The sequence below is a fragment of the Ranitomeya variabilis genome, chromosome 2, assembly GCF_051348905.1.
Source record: "Ranitomeya variabilis isolate aRanVar5 chromosome 2, aRanVar5.hap1, whole genome shotgun sequence".
NCBI lineage: Eukaryota > Metazoa > Chordata > Amphibia > Anura > Dendrobatidae > Ranitomeya > Ranitomeya variabilis.
Genome location: NC_135233.1, coordinates 183563834 through 183587755, shown reverse-complemented (window position 1 = coordinate 183587755; position 23922 = coordinate 183563834). Strand labels below are relative to the sequence as shown.

General features: G+C 43.6%; 1 protein-coding gene and 1 long non-coding RNA gene across 2 annotated transcripts in view; one reads left to right on the top strand and one right to left on the bottom strand.

Annotated features, from left to right (window-relative positions):
• GNPAT (glyceronephosphate O-acyltransferase) overlaps positions 1-23922 on the top strand; it is a 229774-nt gene that overhangs the window by 157531 nt on the left and 48321 nt on the right. Inside the window, exon 12 of the mRNA XM_077283278.1 lies at positions 18187-18327. Within this exon, the coding sequence (XP_077139393.1) occupies positions 18187-18327 (141 nt within the window). The remainder of the gene's footprint in view (positions 1-18186; positions 18328-23922) is intronic.
• Positions 1-23922, bottom strand: part of LOC143804815 (uncharacterized) — a 97876-nt gene that overhangs the window by 39451 nt on the left and 34503 nt on the right. The window lies entirely within an intron of this gene.

Genomic DNA, 23922 nt, shown 5'->3' with positions numbered 1-23922 from the left:
TTTTGAATGGTGTCACGTTGATGTATTTTTTGTCATATAGGCCCCCAAACACGCTTCAAATGTGATGTGGTCTTAAAAAAAAATGGTTTGGTTAGAAAAATGAGAAAGTGCTGATCAACTTTTAAAGCTTCTACTTACCAAAAAAGTACAGATGTAAAGAAGACAAGTGGGAAATTTTGTTCACCATTTTGTTCTCTCTGATTAAAAGGCATAAGAATTGAACATTTGAAAATTGCGAAATTTTCACCAAATTTCCAATATTTTCACAAATATACAGGGCCGTATTTAGAGTTTATGCTGCCCTAGGCATTTTTTCGTGCTGCCTCCCCCATTGGTGAGTATGACTAAGGCCGGAGTCACACACAACGTATAAAAATACGGTCTGTTTTTGATGGCCGAGATACAGAGAAAATTTCCTGAACAGTGATCTGTATTCAATGCGAGGATGCGATTTTTTTCTCCAAAAATTATCCGCGTGTCATCCGTATGGCATTCGTATGCAGCTTGCAAAATGGACATAGAATGGATCCATGGCCTCAAATATTTGTAAATACATATATACAGTCTATATATATGCTGTATATATATGTTTAAAATGCTCACTACACCCCTAGAGGAACTCTTCAAGAGGCATAGCTTTCAAAATGGGGTCTCTTGTAGGGGTTTTTGCTGTTTTGAAACCTTTGAGGCTCTCTAAATTTGGCGTGGCGTCCACAATCTACAACAAATAATGTGGTCCATATTCTCCTGTTACCTTAGTGAAGAAAATTTTGGGGCTAAAACAACATTTTTATGGAAAAAAATGTATTTTTCCATTTTTACGTCTCAATGTTATAAAATACTGTGAAGTACCTGGGGTTTAGCGGTGCTCACCACACTGCTAGATATATTCCTTGAGGGGTGTAGTTTGCAAAATGTGGTCACTTGTTGGGGTATTTCACTGTTTGAGCACATCCGGGGGCTCTGCAAACACACCATAGTGCCTGCTGTTGATTCCAGAAAATCTTGCATTCAAAAAGTCAAATGGTTTTCCATTCATTCAGAGGCCTACAGTGCGTCCCAACAGTAGTTTTCCCCCACATATGGGGTATCTGTATACTCGGGCGAAATTGGACAACTAATTGTATGATCCTTTTTCTCTTGTTACCCTTGTAAAAATGAAAAATTGAGGCTAAATCAATATTTTTTACGGGAAAAAATTTTACTTTTTTCCTTCTATATTGTTTTAATTCCTGTAATGCACCTAAAAGGTTAATATACTTCTTGAATGTGGTTTTGAGCACTCCGAGGGGTTGCAGTTTTTAAAATGCTTTTGGGCATTTTCTGTCATATACCCCCTCAAAGTCAAATTTGATGTGGTCCTAATATAATAGATTTTGTACATTTTGTTGGATAATTGCTGATAAACTTTTAACTCTTATCACTTCCTATCATTTTTTTTTTCAAAAATTATACCAATGTGAAGTAGACATATAGTTATTTATTAACTATTTTGTGTGGTATAACTATCTGATTTAAGGGCATAAAAATTATAAGTTTGAAAATTGCGAACTTTTAATTTTTGTCAAATTTTCAATATTTTCATGAATAAACGCAAATCATAGTGACCAAAATGTGCCACTAACATGAAGTACGGCATGTCACACAAAAAACACTCTCAGAAACACTTGGATACATTGTTAGTGTTCCAGAGTTTACTCCTACAGTGACTCATGTCTGATTTTAAAAATGAGGCTCCGTCATTAATGTACAAAGTGGCTCAGTCTTTAACGCCTTCCCGACATGGCCGTACATATACTGCTCTGCGGGCGGTGCGTTCCTGCAAAGAGAAGTGTATGTACAGCTCACTAATCGCGCAACCTCACACTGAGTGCTGCGGCGATCGGGTGCAGGTGTCAGTTGTATGTGACAGCTAACACCCTGCAGCAATGCCTACGAGCGGTGCTAGCTAGTTGGCATTTGACCACTCTGACGCCGCTGTCAGTAGTGACAGCAGCATAGAGAAGCATCGCGCAGGGATGCGATCGCGTCATTCTGATGGTCTCCATGGAGACCTCTGGCACCAAGATGGTCACGGGGTCCTTGCGGCTCGTGCAGGGAAGGTGGCTTGCAAGCGCCTGCTCTCAGCATCATGCCTCCTTCCCTGCCTGTCATATCCTGATCTGATACCCTGCAGTGCAGTGTGTTAGATCAATGATCTGACATTATATAGTGATGTGTAAAAATATATATTTTTTAAAATACCCCTAAATAAAGAAAAAATAGATAAGTATTTTTCCAATAAATACATTTATTTATGTAAATAAAAAAAACATTAAAAGTACACATATTTGGTATTGCCGTGTCCGTAACGACCTGCTCTATAAAAGTGTCCCACTAGCTAACCCCTTCAGTGAATACCGGGAAAAAAAAAAAAACGAGGCAAAAGGCAATGCTTTATCATCATACCACCGAACAAAAAGTGCAATAAAATGCGATCAAAAAGACGGATGTAAATAAAAATGGTACCGCTAAAAATGTCATCTTGTCCCACAAAAAAACAAGCTGCAATACAGCTCCATGAGCGACAAAATTAAAAAGTTATAGCTCTCAGAATAAAGCGATAGAAAAATAATTATTTTTTCTATAAAATAGTTTTGTGTAAAAGTGGCAAAACATTAAAAAAATACCGTATTTTTCGGAACATAAGACGCACTTTTTTCCCAAAAATGTTTTAGGGAAAATCGGGTTGCATCTTATGGTCACAATATACTTACAAACCCTGTGGCGGTGGCAGCAGCGGTGGTCCCGATGCTGCCTCCCTTCCCAGGCTGGTGCGGTAGGGCTCTGTGGTGTGCTGGTGGCAGGCTGTGCTTCGTGGCAGCGGCTCTCTGTGCTCCGTGGGGGGCTCCGCCGGCATTTCGTCAAAGCCCTGAGGCCCCTACACATCTGTTACTGCCATGTTGCTGTGGCCTCTGGGAAGATGGCCGCCGTCCCGAGATCTGAATCTGAGCATGCGCCGCCACTGGCCCGGCGGCCATGTTCCCAGAGGCCCCCGCACATCCGTTGGTGCCATGTTGCAGTGGGCTTTGATGAAATGCCGGTGGAGCCCCCCACGGAGCACAGAGAGCCACTGCACCAGAGCACAGCCTCCCTGCCCCAGCACAGAGCTCCTACCCCAGCACAAAGCCCCAGCACAGAGCCGCCACCCCTGCTCCAGCACAGAGCCACCGCACCAGCTTGGGATGGGATTTCCTGGAGGCCACCGCAACAGCCTGGACCACTGAATGACCCCTGTGACCACTCCTCCACCTGTGCTGGTCCCTTCCCTGGTAAGCTGTATTCGGACTGTAAGACGGACCCGCATTTGACACATTTTTTTTCCCTTATTTTCCTTCGGAAAATTTGGGGTGCGACTTATGGTACAGTGCGTCTTATAGTCTGAAGAATACGGTAAATGAGGTATCACTGTAATTGTACTAACCTGAAGAATAAAGCTGCCTTACCAATTTTACCACACGCGGAACAGTATAAACAAAAAATAAAAAAAAAATGCAATTCCTGATTTGCTGGTGTTTATTCATTCTGTCTTCCAAAAATCAGAATAGAAAACGATCAAAAAATGTCATGTGCCCAATGGTAACTATAAAAACGTCAGCTCGTCCCACAAAAAACAAGCCCCCACATGATTCTGTCGGTCGAAACTATGAAAACATTATAGCTCTCAAAAAATGGTGATGCAAAAACTAGTTTTCGCAATAAAAAGCATATTTTAGTATGTTACAGCAGCCAAACATAAAAACCTGATGTAAATCTGTTATTGCGGTAATTGCACCAACCTGAAGAATAAAGTTGCCTAATCACTTATACCACACAAGAATCGGCGTAAAAGAAATAAATAAAAGCAATTCTTCACCTGCTGTTGATTTTTTCATTCTGCCTCCCAAAGATCGCAGTACGGCTCAGTGCACATTTATCCTGTGCTCTACCCTGAACGCTTACGTCGGGGTGCCTGTGTAAATCTCTGAAGTACGTGATTCAGACAGAACCCCTAGCGGAAGATTCCCTGTAATGAGGCAGATTGAGGCACTGTGGACGCTGTCTGACCTGTGATCCGGCCATGCCCGTCATTTTAGAATTGCATAAAAGTGCCATCGGCCACAATTTTTGTACTTCTGAAAAGGATACCTCTGTACAGAGGCCCGATAGAGTCCAGAGTAAATCTGCTGCCTCAATATAGTGAATGGATCCCTCTGGGGTTTCATCTATCACTTCACTCAGAGATTTAGATTGAAACTCCAAAGTAAATGGTCAGCGTAGAGTGCCGGATAACTGTAATCCCAAACGTTATGTAAAATGTTCCCAATAAAAGCTTCATCTCAATCCACAAAAAAAGCAAGTCCCCACTCTGTCATCTGTTAACAGAAATATAGTGGGCTCCCACGTTACTGTTAGTAAAAAGGCTCTGGAAAAGCTAAATTGCTCCTCGCCCCCCCCCCCCCAAAGAAATTCAGCAAATTCTCCACTCCCAAATCCAATCCATTCAGCGCCAGTGCTGGCCTTAGGGGCAGGCAGACCAGTCAGCCGCCTAGGGCCCTGTTATGAACTGGTGGTTTAGGAGCAACATGGGACGTGCTCTGGAGGAGGTGGTACCTGTACTGACCGCAGTTCCTGAGCTTAACACAACACTAGAAGTAGCCGTGGGATGTTCCTGTCACTCCCTAGACACCTCGTCACACCCGGAGGACTAACTACCCCTAGAGATAGAAACAGGAAAGCTATCTTGCCTCAGAGAAAATTCCCAAAGGATAGGCAGCCCCCCACAAATATTGACTGTGAGTGGAGAGGGAAATGACATACGCAGAATGAAACCAGGATGTAGCAAAGGAGTCCAGTCTAGCTAGATAGATAGAACAGGACGGAATACTGTGCGGTCAGTATTAAAAACTAGAAAAATCCACCACAGAGTTTACAAAAATCTCCACACCTGACTAAAGGTGTGGAGGGTAAATCTGCTTCCCAGAGCTTCCAGCTTAACTGAATAAATCCATACTGACAAGCTGGACAAGAAAAAACATAGAAAGTGCAGAACGATTAAGTCCACAACAAGTGAACTGCAAAAGAACAAAGCAAGGACTTATCTTTGCTGAACAGGTCAGAATATCAGGGAAATCCAAGCAGAGATGTGAATCCAAGCAGGAACCATTGATAACTGGCACAGGCTGAAGGATAGAACCAGGTTAAATAGCCGAGCCAGAAAGACAATAAGTGGAAGCAGCTGCTGACTGCTAAATCCAAGGAGCAGCAGTACCACTTAAAACCACCGGAGGGAGCCCAAGAGCAGAATTCACAAAAATGCCACTTACAACCACCGGAGGGAGCCCAAGAGCGGAATTCACAACAGTACGCCCCCCCTTGAGGAGGGGACACTGAACCCACACCAGAGCCCCCGGGCCGATCAGGACGAGCCAAGTGAAAAGCACAAACCAAATCGGCGGCATGGACATCGGAGGCAACAACCCAAGAATTATCCTCCTGGCCATAACCCTTCCACTTGACAAGATACTGAAGCCTCCGCCTCGAAAAACGAGAATCCAAAATTTTCTCAACCACATATTCCAACTCCCCCTCAACCAACACCGGAGCAGGAGGATCAACCGAGGGATCAACGGGCACCACATATCTCCGCAACAAAGATCTATGGAAAACATTATAGATGGCAAAAGAGGCTGGAAGGGCTAAACGAAAAGACACCGGATTGATAATCTCAGAAATCTTATAAGGACCAATAAACCGAGGCTTGAACTTAGGGGAGGAAACCTTCATAGGAACATGACGAGAAGATAACCAGACTAAATCCCCCACCCGAAGCCGGGGACCAACACACCGACTGCGGTTAGCAAAACGCTGAGCCTTTTCCTGAGACAACGTCAAATTGTCTACCACATGAGTCCAAATCTGCTGTAACCTGTCCACCACAGAATCCACACCAGGACAATCAGAAGGCTTCACCTGCCCCGAAGAAAAACGAGGATGAAAACCAAAATGACAAAAGAAAGGCGAAACCAAAGTAGCCGAACTAGCCCGATTATTAAGGGCAAACTCAGCCAACGGCAAGAAAGCCACCCAATCATCCTGATCAGCAGACACAAAGCATCTCAAATAGGTTTCCAAGGTCTGATTAGTTTGCTCAGTTTGGCCATTTGTCTGAGGATGAAACGCCGAAGAAAAAGACAAATCAAGGGCCCATCCTAGCACAAAAGGCCCGCCAAAACCTAGAAACAAACTGGGAACCTCTGTCAGACACAATATTCTCCGGAATGCCATGCAAACGAACCACATGCTGAAAAAACAATGGAACCAAATCAGAGGAGGAAGGCAATTTAGGCAAAGGTACCAAATGGACCATTTTAGAGAACCGGTCACAAACCACCCAGATAACAGACATCTTCTGGGAAACAGGAAGATCCGAAATAAAATCCATGGAAATGTGCGTCCAGGGCCTCTCAGGGACCGGCAAAGGCAAAAGCAACCCACTAGCGCGGGAACAGCAAGGCTTGGCCCGGGCACAAGTCCCACAGGACTGCACAAAAGAACGCACATCCCGCGACAAGGAAGGCCACCAAAAGGACCTAGCAACCAAATCTCTGGTACCAAAAATCCCAGGATGACCAGCCAACACTGAACAATGAACCTCAGAAATTACCTTACTAGTCCATCTATCAGGAACAAACAGCTTCCCCACTGGACAGCGGTCAGGTTTATCAGCCTGAAATTCCTGAAGCACCTGCCGTAAATCAGGGGAGATGGCAGAAAGAATCACCCCTTCTTTAAGAATGCCAACCGGCTCAAGGACTCCAGGAGAATCAGGCAAAAAGCTCCTGGAGAGGGCATCAGCCTTAACATTCTTAGATCCCGGAAGATACGAGACCACAAAATGGGAGAAAAACAGGGACCATCGAGCCTGTCTAGGGTTCAGCCGCTTGGCCGACTCGAGGTAAATCAGATTCTTATGATCGGTCAAGACCACAACGCGGTGCTTGGCTCCCTCAAGCCAATGTCGCCACTCCTCAAATGCCCACTTCATAGCCAACAACTCCCGATTGCCAACGTCATAATTGCGCTCCGCAGGCGAAAACTTTCTGGAAAAAAAAGCACACGGCTTCATCAAAGAACCATCAGAATTCTTCTGAGACAAAACGGCCCCTGCCCCAATCTCAGAAGCGTCAACCTCAACCTGAAAAGGAAGAGAAACATCTGGCTGACGCAACACAGGGGCAGAAGTAAATCGGCGTTTAAGCTCCTGAAAGGCCTCAACAGCCGCAGAGGACCAATTCGTCACATCAGCGCCTTTCTTCGTCAAATCGGTCGGAATTAACCACACTGGAAAAGTTGGCAATGAAACGGCGATAAAAATTAGCAAAGCCCAAAAATTTCTGAAGGCTCTTCACCGATGTGGGTTGAATCCAGTCATGAATGGCTTGGACCTTAACAGGATCCATTTCTATAGACGAGGGAGAAAAAAATAAAACCCAAAAAAAGAGACCTTCTGAACTCCAAATAGGCACTTAGACCCCTTCACAAATAAAGCATTATCACGAAGGATCTGGAATACCATCCTGACCTGCTTCACATGAGACTCCCAATCATCGGAAAAAATCTAAATATCATCCAAATATACAATCATGTATTTATCAAGATAATTGCAGAAAATATCATGCATGAAGGACTGAAATACAGAAGGAGCATTAGAAAGCCCGAAAGGCATCACAAGGTATTCAAAATGGCCTTCGGGCGTATTAAATGCCGTTTTCCATTCGTCACCCTGTTTAATACGAACAAGATTATATGCCCCTCGAAGGTCAATCTTAGTAAACCAACTGGCCCCCTTAATCCGAGCAAACAAATCAGAAAGCAAAGGTAAAGGGTATTGGAATTTGACCGTGATCTTATTAAGAAGGCGATAATCAATACAGGGTCTCAAGGAGCCATCCTTCTTGGCAACAAAAAAGAATCCCGCTCCCAATGGTGATGAAGACGGCCGAATATGCCCCTTCTCCAAAGACTCCTTGACATAACTCCGCATGGCGGCATGCTCTGGCACAGACAGATTGAAAAGTCGGCCCTTAGGGAACTTACAGCCAGGAATCAAGTTAATAGCACAATCACAGTCCCTATGTGGAGGAAGGGAACTGGACTTGGGCTCATCAAATACATTCTGGAAATCCGACAAAAACTCAGGGACTTCAGAAGAGGGGGAAGAGGAAATTGACATCAAAGGAACGTCACTATGAACCCCTTGACAACCCCAACTAGACACAGACATAGATTTCCAATCCAGCACCGGATTATGTTCCTGTAACCATGGAAAACCCAGTACAACAACATCATGCAAGTTATGCAACACCAGAAAAGGGCAATCTTCCTGATGTGCTGGAGCCATGCACATGGTCAGCTGAGTCCAATACTGAGGTTTATTCTTGGCCAGCGGTGTAGCATCAATGCCCCTCAAAGGAATAGGACTCTGCAAAGGCTGCAAGGAAAAACCACAGCGCCTGGCGAATTCCAAGTCCATTAAGTTCAGGGCAGCGCCTGAATCCACAAATGCCATGACAGAAAAGGACGATAATGAGCAAATCAGGGTCACAGATAAGAGAAATTTAGGCTGTACAGTACTGATGGTAACAGACCTAGCGACCCTCTTAGTACGCTTAGGGCAATCAGAAATAACATGAGCAGAATCACCACAGTAAAAACACAGCCTGTTCTGACGTCTGAATCCCTGCTGCTCTGCTCTAGTCAAAATCCTATCACATTGCATAGGCTTAGGACTCCGCTCAGAGGACACTGCCATATGGTGCACAACTTTGCGCTCGCGCAGGCGCCGATCAATCTGAATGGCTAGAGACATAGATTCGCTCAAACCAGCAGGCGTGGGGAAGCCCACCATAACATCTTTAAGGGCTTCAGAAAGACCCTTTCTGAAAATTGCTGCCAGAGCATCCTCATTCCATTTAGTGAGCACAGACCATTTTCTAAATTTCTGGCAGTATAATTCTGCCGCTTCCTGACCCTGACATAGGGCCAACAAGGTTTTTTCTGCATGATCCACAGAATTAGGTTCGTCATACAATAATCCGAGCGCTTGAAAAAATGCGTCTATATTAAGCAATGCCGGATCCCCTGATTCAAGGGAGAATGCCCAGTCCTGAGGGTCACCACGCAGCAGAGAGATGACAATTTTAACCTGCTGAATGGGATCACCAGAGGAACGGGGTTTCAAAGCAAAAAACAATTTTCAGTTATTTTTAAAGTTCAAAAACTTGGATCTGTCCCCAAAAAACAAATCAGGAGTAGGAATTTTAGGCTCTAAAGCCGGAGTCTGGACAACATAATCTTGGATACTCTGTACCCTTGCAGCAAGTTGATCCACACGAGAAAACAAACCCTGAACATCCATGCAAGCGCCAAAATCCTGAACCACCCAGAGATTAAGAGGAAAAAAAAGACAAAACAGACTGCAGAAAAAAAAATGGCTCAGACCTTTTTTTTCCTTCTTTTGAGATGCATTTAATTCATTTGGGGCCAGTTGTACTGTTATGAACTGGTGGTTTAGGAGCAACATGGGACGTGCTCTGGAGGAGGTGGTACCTGTACTGACCGCAGTTCCTGAGCTTAACACAACACTAGAAGTAGCCGTGGGATGTTCCTGTCACTCCCTAGACACCTCGTCACAGCCGGAGGACTAACTATCCCTAGAGATAGAAACAGGAAAGCTATCTTGCCTCAGAGAAAATTCCCAAAGGATAGGCAGCCCCCCACAAATATTGACTGTGAGTGGAGAGGGAAATGACATACGCAGAATGAAACCAGGATGTAGCAAAGGAGTCCAGTCTAGCTAGATAGATAGAACAGGACGGAATACTGTGCGGTCAGTATTAAAAACTAGAAAAATCCACCACAGAGTTTACAAAAATCTCCACACCTGACTAAAGGTGTGGAGGGTAAATCTGCTTCCCAGAGCTTCCAGCTTAACTGAATAAATCCATACTGACAAGCTGGACAAGAAAAAACATAGAAAGTGCAGAACGATTAAGTCCACAACAAGTGAACTGCAAAAGAACAAAGCAAGGACTTATCTTTGCTGAACAGGTCAGAATATCAGGGAAATCCAAGCAGAGATGTGAATCCAAGCAGGAACCATTGATAACTGGCACAGGCTGAAGGATAGAACCAGGTTAAATAGCTGAGCCAGAAAGACAATCAGTGGAAGCAGCTGCTGACTGCTAAATCCAAGAAGCAGCAGTACCACTTAAAACCACCGGAGGGAGCCCAAGAGCAGAATTCACAAAAGTGCCACTTACAACCACCGGAGGGAGCCCAAGAGCGGAATTCACAACAGGGCCCCTGCTCCTCCAAGGGCCCCCAGCCAATGGCCGCTATAGGGCTCCTGAGTAAGAGGGTCCGGTCGCCGCCCCCCCTTCACATCTCGCATTCAACTTATCAGTATCATAGATGCCGATAGAGTTGAAAGCAGTGATGGAGTTGAGAGCGTCTTGTGATGCTCCTTCTCCCATCACACCCCCTCTGCCTCTGACTTAGTGTGTCCCAGCAGTGGAGCTGATGAGACACTGAGTTGCCATGCAGAAGACAGAGCCTCGGGGGGAACGAGGAGAAGAGGTAAGTATTGTGTGTGTGTCTGCTGCACGATACTGTGTGTTTGGGGGCTTCATTATACTGTGTGTGTGCGCGTGGGGGCTGCATTGTACTGTGTGTGGGGGCTGCACTAAACTGTATGTGTGGGACTGCACTATACTATGTAGGGGGTATTGCATTATACTGTGTGTGGGGGCTGCATTATACTGTGTGTGGGGGTACTGCACAATATTGTGAGTGTGGGGGGGCCTGCATTATACTGTGTGTGGTGGCTGCATTATGCTATGTTTGTGGAGAGGGCTGCACATCATTGTGTATGTAAGGGGCTGCATTATACTGTGCGTGTGGGGGGGCTGCATTATACTGTGTGGGGGGGTTGCATTATACTGTGTGTGTGTGGGGGCCACATTATACAGTGTGTGCGGGGGGCTGCATTATACTGTGTGTGAAGGGGCTGCATTATACTATCTGTGTGAGGGGGCTGCACTATACTGTGTTGGGGGGCTGCATTATACTCTAGGGTGGCTGCTTTATACTCTTGAGGGGGCTGCATTATACACTAAGGAGGCTGCATTATACTCTGAGGGGGCTGCATTATACACTAAGGAGGCTGCATTATACTCTGAGGGGGCTGCAGTATACTTGGGAGGGCTGCATTTTACTCGGGGGGTGCATTGTACTCTGGGCTGCATTATACTCTGAGGGGGCTACATTATACTCTGAAGGGGCTCCATTATACTGTGTGTGTGGGGGCTGAATTATACTCTGAGGGGGGCTAAATTATACTCTATCAAGGACCATGGGGAGTGTATTTTACTATATTTACTATATGGAACCTGCATGATACTATATCGAGGACTATCTGTACCAACCATTCTTCCTCAGCCGGAGTAAGGGAAGATGCACATGGTCAGTAAATGATGTGGGTTGGACGCTGCTTACTTGTGCAGCATCCAGATCTTACAGCATAGTGGATGGGATTTCAAGAAATCCCATGCCCACTATACTTGACAAAAATCCCACAGCTTACCCGTGGAGATAGACATGCGGCGTGTCTCTCCAGACTGCGGTATGTCTATTTATCTTGTGTAGACGTGAGCCTCCACAAGATAAATCTCACCCATACAATGTATTGGAAGCGGTGATTCCGCACCGTTCAATGAACACTTACGGAATCACCTGCTTTCAATAGCCGGCAGTGCTTTGGACGCAGTGGACATGTGCTGTTTCCAAAGCCCTTCCAATTACTGATCGTGTGTACCTACCCTAAGGGGGCCGGGAAGCATGTGTTGAACGACTTCAAAATTGTTGATCGTGCTCGTTTAGCAGCCTGGACTTAGCACTTGTAAATGCAACAGAAATGTCTCTGTGTGATGGTGCGATATATGACCATTTCGAGCCCCACTTTTTTAAACTTGCCCAGGGCTCCACTTTGCCTAAAACCGGCCCTGTTTAGCGCCCACATGTTTGGCAATTCTGTAGTGATGAGAGCCCACCTAACTTACTGGTGTGTGTCTCCGGAAGCATGAGCTGGGCATAATGTACTGGTGACTGCAGTGTACTGGTCACTACAACCCCAGTGTGCAATTTTCACTCGGCAACATCCACTGCTGCCTGTTTCTTGAAAACACCCATGGAGTCAAAATTGTCACTGCATCTGTAGATAAAATCTCAAAGGGTTATTATTTCCAAAATGTGGTCACTTGAGGGGGGATTCTGCTTTTCTAGCACTTAGGGGCTCTTTATATAGAGTCCGCAAACTTGTCTTGGAAAATCTGTGCTCCAGAAGGCAAATAGGGCTCCGCCCCTCCCAAGTCACTCCGTATGGCAAAGTAGTACTGTACAACCACATATGGGTATTTCTACATTCAGCAGAAATTGTGGGACAAATTTTGGTTCCATTTTTACCTATTTCCCAGTGTGAAAATGTAAAACTTGGGGCTAACACACAATCTTGGTGGAAAAAATGTCAATTATTTTTTCTTCACTGCCCAATGGTTTAAAAGTTTGTGACACACCGGGGGGCATCAATATAATCATTGCACCCCTAGATGAATTCATTGAGAGGTTTAACCCCTTTCTGCCATCGGACGGAAGAGTATGTCCGATGGCAGAACCCCCGCGTTTTGATGTGGGCTCCGGCAGTGAGCCTGCATCAAAGTCGGGACATGTCAGTTGTTTTGAACAGCTGACATGTGCCTGCAATAGTCGCGGGCGCAATCGCAATCCGTCCGTGCCTATTAACTACTTAAATGCCGCTGTCAAACTCTGACAGCAGCATTTAACAATCGCTTCCGTCCGGAAATGCGTGCACTGGTGACCCCTATCACATGATCTGGGATCATCGGTACATCGGCGTGACAACCAGAGATCTCCCTGAGACCTCTATGGTTGTTGATGCCAGATTGCTATGAGCGCCACCCTGTGGTCGGTGCTCATAGCAATGCAGTAATTCTGCTACATAGAGGCGATCTGAGCATCGCCTCTATGTAGCAGAGGCGATCGAGTTGTGGCAGTTTCTAGCCTCACAATGAGGCTATTGAAGCATGCCAAAATATAAAAAAAAAGTTTTAAAAAATATGAAAAAAATAAAAAAAATGAAAGTTTAAATCGCCCCATTCAAAAAAAAAAAATCAAACCTACACATACAGTATTTGGTATCGCCGAGTTCAGAATCTCTCGATCTATCAATAAAAAAAAAGGATTAACCTGATCGCTGTCGTAACGGTTTTCGTTCTGGCCCAGAGTCAGATAGCCAGATCAGCAGTGAGGCCAAATTGTGAAATTATGCCCTTAGGCTATGTGCACACGTTGCGGATTTGGCTGCGGATCGCAGTGGATTTGGCCCTACGGATCCGCAGCAGTTTTCCATGCTGTGTACAGTACCATGTAAACCAATGGAAAACAAAAACTGCTGTGCACATGCTGCAGAAAATTCCACGCAGAAACTCAGCTGTTTATTTTCCGCAGCATGTCCATTCTTTGTGCGGAAAAGCAGCGTTTCTGCACCCATTGACTATACATTGAGTAAGGCAAATCCACACATCAAAAAATGCAAGACAATCCGCAACAAATCCGCATCAATTTCACATTAAATCCGCAACCATTTTGACCTGCTTTTTCTGCCAAGAGATGTGGATTTTGTGCGGAAAAATACGCAAACAAATCCGCAATGTGTGCACATAGCCTAAATTGACAAGCGCTTGGAGAAAAAGGAAACCGCACACACGCTGTGAGCAAGTCATTTTAATCTGATATACTGAAACACAAGGCAATATTTTATAATATTTGCAACAAATGTAACTTGTGTAGCCCCCACTGTTACACAGGGTCATACTTTATTTACCATGTACCCAGAACATGTTGTTGCTGACTATTGAAAACATATATGATAAGAAGTATAGTCTCCTTGAAGAGGAGACTACCAGACTGCTTGCATGACTAAACACATTCTAAACACATTCTAGCAATTAAAGGCAAACATTACCCCTTCTATATCAATTTCCCGTTTTGTAAATGGCATAACCTTTGCCACAGGGTCAGCTGATGTCCACAAAGGAGCTACTGTCTCATGGGTCTAGCACCCACAAGAGACCTTCCACCCACAAGAGACCTTCCTACCTGCTTTGCCCATCCACCCTCAGTGTGGACACTCACTTCCCCCCTCAGTGTGGACACTCACTTCCCCCGTCAGCAAAGGCTATCTGGGGTCTATAATACACTATGGAAGGTTCAGCCTTAAGGCACCTTCAAACTAAGCGACTTTACAACGATAACGACAGCGATCCGTGACGTTGCAGCGTCCTGGATATCGATATCGTTATGTTTGACACACAGCAGCGATCAGGATCCTGCTGTGACATCGTTGGTCGGAGCTAGAAGGCCAGCACCTTATTTCGTCGCTGGATCTCCCGCAGACATCGCTGGATCGGTGTGTGTGACACGGATTCAGCGATGTCTTCACTGGTAAACAGGGTAAACATCGGGTTACTAAGCGCAGGGCCGTGCTTAGTAACCCGATGTTTACCCTGGTTACCATTGTAAAAGTAAAAAAAAAAAAACACATACTCACATTCCGGTGCCCGGCGTCCGCTTCCCTGCACTCCTCCTGCATCCTGTGTAAGTGCCGGCCGTAAAGCAGAGCGATGACATCACCGCTGTGCTCTGTGGGAGATGCCGGAGATGTTCGGCGCTGACACAGGATGCAGGAGGAGTGCAGGGAAGCGGACGGCGGGCACCGGAATGTGAGTATGTGGGGTTTTTTTTACTTTTACAATGGTAACCAGGGTAAACATCGGGTTACTAAGCGCGGCCCTGCGCTTAGTAACCCGATGTTTACCCTGGTTACCAGGGGACTTCGGCATCGTTGGTCGCTGGAGAGCTGTCTGGTGTGGTCGCTGGAGAGCTGTCACAAACGACTAAACAGCGACGCTGCAGCGATCGGCATCGTTGTCTGTATCGCTGCAGCGTCGCTTAGTGTGAAGGTACCTTTAGACTTTTTTTCCCACACATACATTATTCAATAGCTTAGGTAATACATATATTAGCGCTTTTACGGCTGCATAAAACAATAAGCAAAACAACTACATTTGCATACAAGTCTGTACAATACCAAAAATCCATCCTGCTAGGCCATTAAACCAATTTGCTGGATTTAAAAATGAGAATGTGTTACCCCACCAGGAGTCTGTTTGCACTGTGTTGCTTTAGGGTACCGTCACACATTGAAATTTTCATCGCTGCGACGGCACGATTCGTGACGTCGCAGCGTCGTATGATCATCGCTCCAGCGTCGTAGACTGCGGTCACACGTTGCAATCACGGCGCTGGAGCGATGCCGAAGTCCCCGGGTAACCAGGGTAAACATCGGGTAACTAAGCGCAGGGCCGCGCTTAGTAACCCGATGTTTACCCTGGTTACCAGCGTAAACGTAAAAAAACAAACCGTACATACTCACCCGTCGGTGTCCTTCAGGTCCCTTGTCGTCTGCTTCCTGCTCTGAGTGCAGCCGTACAGTGAGAGCAGATCGCAGCACCGCTGTGATCTGCTCTCACTTTCCGGCCGGCACTCAGAGCAGGAAGCAGACGGCAAGGGACCTGAAGGACACCGACGGGTGAGTATGTACGGTTTGTTTTTTTACGTTTACGCTTGTAACCAGGGTAAACATCGGGTTACTAAGCGCGGCCCTGCGCTTAGTTACCCGATGTTTACCCTGGTTACAAGCGAAGACATCGCTGGATCGCTGTCACACACAACGATCCAGCGATGTCAGCGGGTGATCAAGCGACGAAAGAAAGTTCCAAACGATCTGCTACGACGTAAGATTCCCAGCAGGGTGTCTGATCGCAGTAGCGTGTCAGACACAGCGATATCGTAACGATATCGCTAGAACGTCACGAATCGTAACGTCGTAGCGATGGAAATTTCAATGTGTGACGGTACCCTTAACCATTGGTCTCTAAATTCACCTATTTTATCTATACTGGCCCTGATCTGGAGATTGCCAGCAGGGTCAATATAATGGCAACAGGTGGGACCAATTATTTGACACATTCCTCCTTTTGCTGTCAGGTAATCTAGCACTATAGTATGTTGGTTAGTAACTAGAATTCATTGTCTCTGTATTGTATTAGTTTCATTAAGAACCTCAAGAACCTGGAAAATCTGATCATCCAGGTAGTCAGTAGCTTCCACTAGCTTATCCCAAATTTGTGTTATGAAGGGGTATATTGGCATATTACTGAATATTTTATTTCTTCTCCCCATTTCCACTACATGTGGCCTACCATTTGGACAGGGCTTATTGTCTGCAGCCCTTCTATACAAGGTGTGAATTGGGACTGCTGCTGTGTCTATTTTACCATGAGGAACTATGAAGTGGCTAGTGTCAGTTTGGCAAGAGTGCAATCCCCTCTTATGTCCGGGCTCACCCACCTGTAGGCACGATGTCCACAAACTAAGAATACTCCTTCGGGGAGAACACAAATGTGATCAGGGGTCTGTATACATTGGTATAAACTCAAAAGTCCAAACATAGGTTTATGAGCACCCCAAGTATTACTCATTTGCTTTCCGTTTTTACAAAATGTACATTTACCCCTTTCTTTCCTTATTATTTTACCCATAGAAAATGCAAAGCTGAAAAAAGCTCTAGGGGTTAAGGGCTAAATTGGTAAAATAGGATCACTTATGGGTGAGTTCTGCTGTTGTGGCTCCTTAGGAGCTCTGTCAATGTAACATGGCCCCCTCAAACAAGTGCAGCAAAATCTGCACTGTAATATGGCGCTACTTCCCTTCCCTCAAAAGTAGTTTTCGACCACATATGGGGTATCAGTGAACTCAGGAGAAATTGCACAACAAACTTTGAGGTCCATTTTTTCCTTTTGTCCTTGTGAAAATACTAAATTTATAGCTAAAAAAAGATTTTTGTGGGAAAAAAGTGATTATTTTTATTTTCACGGCTCAATGTTATAAACGTGTATGAAGCACCTGGGGGTTTAAGGTGCTCAAACCACATCTAGATAAGGTCCCAAAGGGGTCTAGTTTTCAAAATGGTGTCACTTTTTTTGATTTCCACTGTTTAGGCACAAGCCCTGCCGTGCATCCAAACAGTAGTATTCCCCCACATATGGGGTATCGGCGTACTCGGGAGAAAATGCACAACAAATTTTATGGAGCAATTTCTCCTGTTACCCTTATGGAAATGCAAAATGGAGCTAAACAAGATTTATTTGGGAAAAATGTGTTTGTTTTTTTTCTTTTTCCACGGCTCTACTTTATAAACTTCTGTGAAGCACCTGTGGGTTCAAGGTGCTCAATACACATCTAGATAAGTTCCCTAAGGGGTCTAGTTTCCAAAAATGGGGTCACTTGTGGGGGGTTTCCACTGTTTGGGCACATCAGGAGCTCTCCAAACACAACATGGCAACTGCTAATTATTCCAGCATATTTTACATTCAAAAAGTCAAATGGCGCTCCTTCCCTTCCCAGCCCTGCCTTGCGCCAGTTGTTTAACTCCAGATATTGGGTATCTGCGCACTCAGCAGAAATTGCACAACAAAATGTAATGTCCATTTTCTCTTGTTACCCTTACGAATATAAAAAAAAATTAGGTTTAAAGGAAACTTTCTGTGAAGGAAAATTTAAATATTTATTTTTTCATGTTTTGTTGTGTAAGGTGCAGGGTGGAAAATTCCTTTAAAAATGACTGTATGTTTAACAGTTAAAGGAACACTATAGCCATGACATAGGAGTCAGTGCAAGGTAAAGGGATTCTCTCTGTGGTGTTCTATAATTCTCTGTAAATATGAATGTATTCTCTTCACAGAGTAAGAGGACAAGAACTCTAGTGCCAGCCATTGAGGGTAGCAATCCTAAAAGTCAAAATTGACTGTTTACCGGCCCTTGCCACATGACTTAGGATAAAAAGCCAAACTTGACAATGATGAAAAACAACAGACTCCAAAACAGCTCTACAAATGTACATTAGTTTCTGATTTGGCTTTTTATCACACAATTTATGCTCCTTAAAGGCCCTTTTTTGTCTTACAGGATTTTGAGGAAGGCAGTTTCCTGCTGTCAAAGTGTGATGTAGTTCATCTGACACCACATGACATAGTCATTACTAAGCATGGGGAGAACACGGCCATGTTCTTATTTAACATGTTCCAGCCTTTCTTGGAAGGCTACCAGGTATGTTTACTACATTGTACAATATTATTTGTTTATTTTTACAATGTATCAGAACTTAGTTTTTACCCTACTAATTATTTGGTGTATGTCTATTTTAGTGGTTTTAATTAGCATAGCAATGCATATTTATATTTTTATTTTCTTTTGCTAAAACATATGAAAAAGTTAATATATTGAATATTCTAAAGTATTGTTTATTAAAACTGCAACTTAGCCCTAAAAAAATGTTTAAATAAACAAGGTACATGTATTGAAAAATATTAAAGTTATTGCCCTCCCAACTGTGGCAGTAAGGAGTTAATACTTCAATATTAGAACACTTTACTCATCTAGATCACATTCCAGTAGTGAATGTGCAGTGGATAGGAAAATTTTATATACCTGATAAAATACCAGGTGTAGAGACCAGATTTTTGTCATGTAAAAAAAAGTCACATCAAGAAGAATCATTGCAGAAATGTTTCCACCTTTTAATTTTTCCGATAATCTGTACAATTCAATTAAAAAAACAAACTGAAATCTTTACAGGAAGTAAAAAATAATAAAGTAATATGGTTGCATAAGTATCCACATCCCTAAAATACAACTTTGTTGAGGTACCTCTTTGCAGACATTGCAAGTAGTGTTGCAGCTAAGGGATAAACAACTGTATAATAATAAAAAATATATATATATTTCTATAGCGCCAACATATTCCGCAGCACTTTACATTTTAGAGTATATAAATCATCTGTCATAGCGAGTCTAAATGGGGTGGCGAGTGGTTTAGTGTGGTTGGAATACCCCATTAGTAATATGTGCTCGATGATTGATAATGCGATCTACAGTTGTGCTCAAAGGTTTACATACCCCTGCAGAATTTTTGCTTTCTTGGCCTTTTTTCAGAGAATATGAATGATAACACCAAAACATTTTCTTCACTCATGGATAGTGGTTGGGTGAAGCTATTTATGGTCAAACTACTGTGTTTTCTCTTTTTAAATCATAATGACAACCCAAAACATCCAAATGACCCTGATCAAAAGATCATATACCCTGGTGATTTTGACCTGATAACATGCACAGAAGTTGACACAAATGGGTTTGAATGGCCACTAAAGGTAACATCCTCATCTGTGACCTGTTTGCTTGTAATCAGTGTGTGCATAAAAGCTGAGTGAGTTTCTGGGATCCAGACAGACTCTTGCATCTTTCATCCAGCCACTGACGTTTCTGGATTGTGAGTCATGGGGAAAGCAAAAGAATTGTCAACAGATCTACAGGAAAAGGTAGCTGAACTGTTTAAAACAGGAAAGGGATACAAAAAAGATATCCAAAAAATTGATAATGCCAGTCAGTAGCATTCAAACTGTGGAACTTTTTTGCTGCTTTGATCAGCATGTGATTTGATGAGCTGTGATCTGATGAGCTGTGATCAGAGATATAAAGTTTACCTCCAGTCACTGGTGTCAGCTGATGGGACTACTGATCCCATCATCCGACACTTGCTGCCGCTAATAACAATGAGAGCAGGAGCGGATGATGGGGTGGATTCATCAGCTGCTCCTGCGCTGTAAATAAATAATTTGAAAAAACCTGTGTGGGTTCCCCCCCCCCTATTTTTGATAACAAGCCAGGCAAAACTCACACCTGCGGGCTGCAACCCTCAGCTGTCAGCTACAGGAAAGCTGGTTATCAAGAATAGGAGGGGTCCCCATGCCGTATTTTTTAATTATTTAAATAAATAATTTTAAAAAACGGCGTGGGGTCTTCCCCATTTTTGACAACCAGCCTTGCTTAACCAGACAGCTGGGGGCTGGTATTCTCAGGCTGGTAAGGGGCCATGGATATTGACCCCCCAGCCTAAAATTAGCATCCCGTAACTGCCTGGAAAAGACACATTAGATGCGCCAATTCTGGCACATAGCCTCGCTATTCCCACTTGCCCTGTAGCGGTGGCAAGTGGGGTGATAGTTGAGGGGGTTGATGTCACCTTTGTATTGTCAGGTGACATCCAGCCCCGAGGTTAGTAATGGTGAGACGTCTATAAGACGCCCCCATTACTAAACCCATAGTCATATTGTATGAAAACACAGACACCCAGTAAAAAGTCCTTTAATTGAAAAAATGACACAGACTTCTTTAATAATCTTAATTAAACCATACTTACAACCTCGCCTAATTCCACCAAAGCCCTCGTTCTCCTGTAATAAAACAAAAATAAAAAACAACAATATACCATAACTCTCCATCGTTCTCTGTCCCAAGCCGTAATCCATGTCTGGGGGATAAATAGTTTTCAACCTGGACAGTGCCAAGATGCCAAAAACGCCCAGTGTGAAGTTACTCTTGGAAGGTGGGGTAGAGGAAAAAGTGCCAGGGAGGTGGGCTCACCGCCGGAGTCCACCTCAAAGCGGGGCTTCTGACGTCAGACGTACTATCCCGTCCGAAGTCAGAGAGGGGTTAAAGATGATTTCAGGGAAGTAGGCTGTAAGCTTAAAGCAAGGACCTCAAAGGTAGTACTTTCTGAAATGCTTCCTGTACCACACCAGAAAGGCAGCAGTTTAACCCCTTAATGACCAAAGGTATTTTTGTTTTGGCACTTTCATTTTTTGCTCCCCTTCTTCCCAGAGCCATAACTTTTGTGTTTTGGTCAAATTGGCCATGTGAGGGCTTATTTTTTGCAGGATCAGTTGTACTTTTGAACGACACCGTTGGTTATTAGTATTATTAGTATTATTATTATTTATGGTTTTAACATATCGTGTAGTAGAAACCGGGAAGAAAATTCCATGTGCAGTGAAATTGCAAAAAAGTGCAATAACACAGTTTTTCTTTTTTTTTTACCATGTTCACTAAATGCTTAAACTTACATGCCATTTTGATTCTCCAGGTCATTACGAGTTCATAGACAACAAACTAGGTTCTTTTTTATTTAAGTGGTGAATAAAAATTCCAAAATTTGTTAAAAGAAAAAAAAAAAGCGCTATTTTCCAATACCAGTAGCATCTCCATTTTTTGTGATCCCAAAAGTCAGGTGATTTGAACTTTTATATTTTTTTATTTTATGTTTTGAAAAACTTTTTTTTTTTACTTTTCGCATGCTTCAATAGTCTCCATGGGAGACTAGAAGCTGCAGTTGTCTGATCGGCTCTGCTACATACAGACGATGATCAGATCGCCTGTATGTAGCAGAAATGCTCACCAGGCAGCGCTCATAGCAGTCCAACTATGACCACCATAGAGGTCTGCTGGAGACTTCTAGTTGTCATGCCAACCCATCGGTGACCCGCGATCACGCGACTGGGTCATCGATGGGTGGGATTTCCGGCGCGCTTGCCGGAAGAGCGAGTTAAATGCATTTAACGGGTTAACAGCCGTGGGTGAATCACGATTCGATCCACGGCTTTTTCGGGCACATGTCAGCTGTATAAACCAGCTTTCCTGTGCCTGATTAAGTGCTGGCTCAGCTCCGGAGCCCACACCAAAGGGGGAGTACAACATCGGTGTACTATTACGCTCGATGTTGGAAAGGGGTTAAGTAGGTGAATAAGTGCATCAGGAATTGGTGTAGGAAGGAGTTTTTTGGGTTTCTGGAGAACTGGGCCGACTTCTCTGTTGGCTATAGGCTCTACACTAGGGATGGGCTGCACCTGGATGGGGAGTGTGCAGCTGTGCTGGGGAAAAAAATGGCTAGAAATTTGGATTACTGTTTAACCACTGCATGACATGCGCTGGAATAAGGTCACTAATCCCACCCATTGGCACCCGCGTCACATGACCGCGAGTCGTCAATGGGTTGGCATTGTAACCCGGGATCTGCAGCAGACCTTTGTGGCTGTCATAGCCGGATAGCTTTGAACGCCGCCCATTGGTTGGCACTCATAGCAAGTGATTAGTTCTGCTACACAGAGCAGTGCTGACAGATATAGTGACCTGTTGAGAATTTAGCAACATTTAGAAAATTTAGGTGGTAAAAATAAATGTTTTCATTCCTGTCATGCTACTTTGCATTAATTTCTGAAAAGCACATGAAGGGTTAATTAGCTACTTGACATAAGGTTTCAATATGTGTGAGGGGTGCTGTTTTTAAAATGGTATTTTGGGGATTTTCCAATATGTAGACCTTCCAAAGTGATCTCAAAGATAATGGGTCCCTAAAAAAAAATTTTTTGTACATTTCCTTGAAAAAATGAAAAATTACAGCTAAATTTTAAAATTTCTAAAATTCTGAGAAAATAAAAGAACATTTTGCAAATGGTGCTGATATAAAGCAGACATGAGTTAAATGTGTTTTATTAACTATTTTGTGTGACTGGTTTAAAGGAATAATCAATCCAAATTTGGCAACTGCACATTTTTTGAAATGTTTATAAAATTTCTGATTTCTTTATACATAAGTGCAAAACATTATTATTATTATTATTATTTAATGGCCTTAATGTCGATCTCAAGCCACGGCGACTTAATGGATTAATGCTCTTTAGTAAGATTGATCTTGTGCAAACCTAGAGAGGTCCACCAGGTTGCTGGTCTTCCTCTTTGCCTTGTTCCTTCTATTCCTTCAACCATGGTGTCCTTCTCCAGTGATTGCTCTCTTGTCTTAGCTTGGTGATCCTCGCTTAGTGACATGTCTGACTTTATTTGTTCCAAAATTGATTTGTTTATTCTTCTTGCTTATCGACCTAAACTTACCATTAACATAAAGTCAAATTACTGGGATATGTTAAAGAATTCCAGAGTTATTACCAAATAAAGTGACACGTCAGATTTTAAAAATGTGGCCTCATCACTAAAAGAGTAAAACCCATTCTACATGGTAATATATGTGAGGCTGATGGAAATGTAATCTCTATGAGTGAAGATAAAGGGAGGGAGAAAGAATAATAAAATACTGATAGTGGTTGATTATAAGTCTCCAAATATAATGGAACATATTAATAAAGCAAATAGATGAGGCAGCAAATCGGAGAAGTAATTATTATGGTGGACTTCAAGTACCCTGATATAAATTCGGGAGCAGAAACACTCAGGTCCTTCAAAGGAAACAGGTTTTGACAACAATGAAAGACAATTACCTTTCACAACTGGTTCAGCACCCAACAAGAAGGGGGGCACTTCTAGACCTAATATTGACCAATAGGGCAGACCGCATATCAAATATACGGTTTTGGGGTCACTTGATTAATAGTGATTACAAAATAATAAGTTTTCATGTATCCTTTAATACACGGGTGGGGAATCTTTTTTCTGCCAAGGGCCATTTGGATATTTATACCATCCTTAGGGGGCCGTACAAACTCCACCCAGAAAGTACATCCTGACTCTGGCACTGGTTTCAGGATGTAATCTTTCATTGCATGCCCTTCAGTGTTCAGTAGTGAACACTGTGTGTATGCTAACAGAGCAAGAAGAAATTAATGAGCTGGTGGCAATCAAAATACACCTCCCTGCCCAAGAATACGGTCTCTGAGAATCTGCTGATAAAAGGTCATCGAGGGCTGTAAATGGCCCTGAGGTTCCCCACCCCTGCTTTAATAAGATGTATGTTAGAGGGTCTAGAATGACACTAAACTTCAGAAAGGCGAATTTTCAACTACTGAGAGACGATCTTGG